General features: G+C 39.8%; 1 protein-coding gene across 3 annotated transcripts in view; it reads right to left on the minus strand.

Moving 5' to 3' along the window:
* LOC106882444 (F-box/LRR-repeat protein 6) overlaps nucleotides 1-2306 on the minus strand; it is a 30743-nt gene that overhangs the window by 20133 nt on the left and 8304 nt on the right. For 2 of the 3 annotated variants that reach the window (XM_014933126.2, XM_014933128.2), the window contains exon 2: nucleotides 534-673. In XM_014933126.2, coding sequence (XP_014788612.1) covers nucleotides 534-673 — 140 coding nt within the window. Of the gene's footprint in view, nucleotides 1-533; nucleotides 674-1338; nucleotides 1855-2306 lie in introns of those variants that run through there. The other variant, XM_014933127.2, reaches the window with a different exon arrangement.

The raw sequence follows: 2306 nt of genomic DNA on the forward strand, positions 1-2306 counted from the left end.
CTCTTTCTCTCTCTCTGAAAGTATCGAAATGTGATTGTTTCAGTTAGTGGAATAACGTGTACATATACATCTATATGTATACATATACATCTCTCTCTCTCTGAAAGTATCTGTCATTACAGTATCGAAATGTGATTGTTTCAGTTAGTAGAATAGTTTCATTTTCAAAGTGAAAGTATTTGACATGAGTGTTTTTGTTTCACTTTTGACACGTAATACTTAAATAGTGGAGGAGATATTATGTTGCTGTGGGCTCGAACTCTGGAAGAAGTTAAAATTGTTTTTGACTAAAACACAACTGGAACCCTAAGTAAGGCATCTGTAATAAAATTTGAATGAAATTGGTTGCGTAGTTCTCGAGTTTTAGGGATTCACACAGACAAACAGACAGACACACATTCTCATTTTTATATATATAGATACACATTTACAACACATGGTTAAGATAACCAGTAAGATGTAACGCAGTGAAATTCCCTTGGTCTCTTGAACTACAAAAGTGTATGAATGTCAATTTTCTCAGCTCTACTCACACCAACTGTTCTTCATCGGAGTCATCCATTGGTATGTAGTCATTGTCTGAGGAATCATCACTGGATGGCCATTCTGTGTACTGTGTTACCAAGATGGCACTCTTTTTTTTTTTCTTCTTGTTCTTTTGTTTGGTTTCCATCTGGTTTTAAAAGGAAAGAATTTCTAATAAACAAATGTGTTTTAAAGATATACAAATGCATTAATTGTGCAGAACGATTGAAACCCTAAACCATAGTCTTGCATTGATTTTGAAATATGGAAAGTTGTGTACAATCAATATACAAGTAAATAAACTGCATGATTGTGTATATATATATGTACACTCAAACACATAAGAATACATTCATGCAGATGAATCATTATCATCATCTAATGTCCACTTTCCATTCTGGCATGGGTTGGTTAGTTTGACGGGAGCTAGCTAGGCAGAAGACTGCACCAGGCTTCAGTGTCTGCTTTAGCATTGTTTTTTTTTTTACAGCAGGATGCCCTTCCTAACTCCAGCCACCCTGCAGAATGGAATGAGTGCTTTTTACACGGCACCAGCACAGGTGAAGTCAGTTTTGGCATTGTTTTTACAGCTGGATGCCCTGCTAATTGTCAACCACTTTACAGTGTGGACCAGATGCTTTTTACATGGCATCAGCACTGGCAGGGTCACTAGATAACTAGCCGTAGATCCTTTGAGAAAGGAGGAAGCACTGGAGGAGGTGGCCTTATGCCAAGTGATGAAAGGTTAGAGTGTGACAGAGAGAGAGAAACAGGTATCTTGTTGTAGAGGAGAACATTAAGTAGCTTGCTTACCAACCACATGGTCCCGGGTTCAGTCCCACTGCGTGGCACCTAGGGCAAGTGTCTTCTACTATAGCCTCGGGCCGACCAAAGCCTTGTGAGAGGATTTGGTAGATGGAAACTGAAAGAAGCCCGTCATATATATGTATATATATATCTATATATATGTGTGTGTGTGTGTCTTCCTAACATCGCTTGACAACCGATGCTGGTGTGTTTAAGTCACCGTAATTTAGTGATGAGGCAAAAGTAACCAATAGAATAAGTACTAGGCTTACAAAGAATAAGTCCTGAGGTCGATTTGCTCGACTAAAGGTGGTGCTCCAGTATGGCCACAGTCAAATGACTGAAACAAGTAAAAGAGTATCCCACCTAATTCGATAGCAGAGCCTTAGATTCGATGTAATAGACTCACCCCTTCTCCGAAACTGCTGGCTTTCTGCCAAAATTTGAAACCATTACTCAACCGCTGACAGTATTTAGCATGCTGGACAAAATGCTTAATGGCATTTCGTCCGTTTCCACGTTCTCAGTTTAAATTCCGCTGAGATCGACTATGGCTGTCATCCTTTCCGAATCGATGAAATAAGTAGCAGTACTATAGTAAAAACGGTTATTGTTGGGCCAAAATTAGTGATTTAAGGACCTGAGTTTCGCATTGATAAGTGCCAATGCACAAATCTTGGGACTTCAGTCACTGTTATTTTTGCCGATTATTCATAATACACGCACACACATATATACACAAATTGTTGTTGGCACTCCGTCAACGGAACAGCCTGCTCGTGAAATTAACGTGCAAGTGGCAGAGCACTCCACAGACACGTGTACCCTTAACGTTGTTCTCGGGGATATTCATAGTGACACAGTGTGACAAGGCTGCCCCTTTGAAATACAGGTACAACAGAAACAGGAAGAAAGAGTGAGAGAAAGTTGTGGTATACATCTGGGGGTGGAGATGGAGTATACGTAATCTGGGT

This window comes from Octopus bimaculoides, chromosome 8 (assembly GCF_001194135.2).
Source record: "Octopus bimaculoides isolate UCB-OBI-ISO-001 chromosome 8, ASM119413v2, whole genome shotgun sequence".
Classification (NCBI taxonomy): Eukaryota; Metazoa; Mollusca; class Cephalopoda; order Octopoda; family Octopodidae; genus Octopus; species Octopus bimaculoides.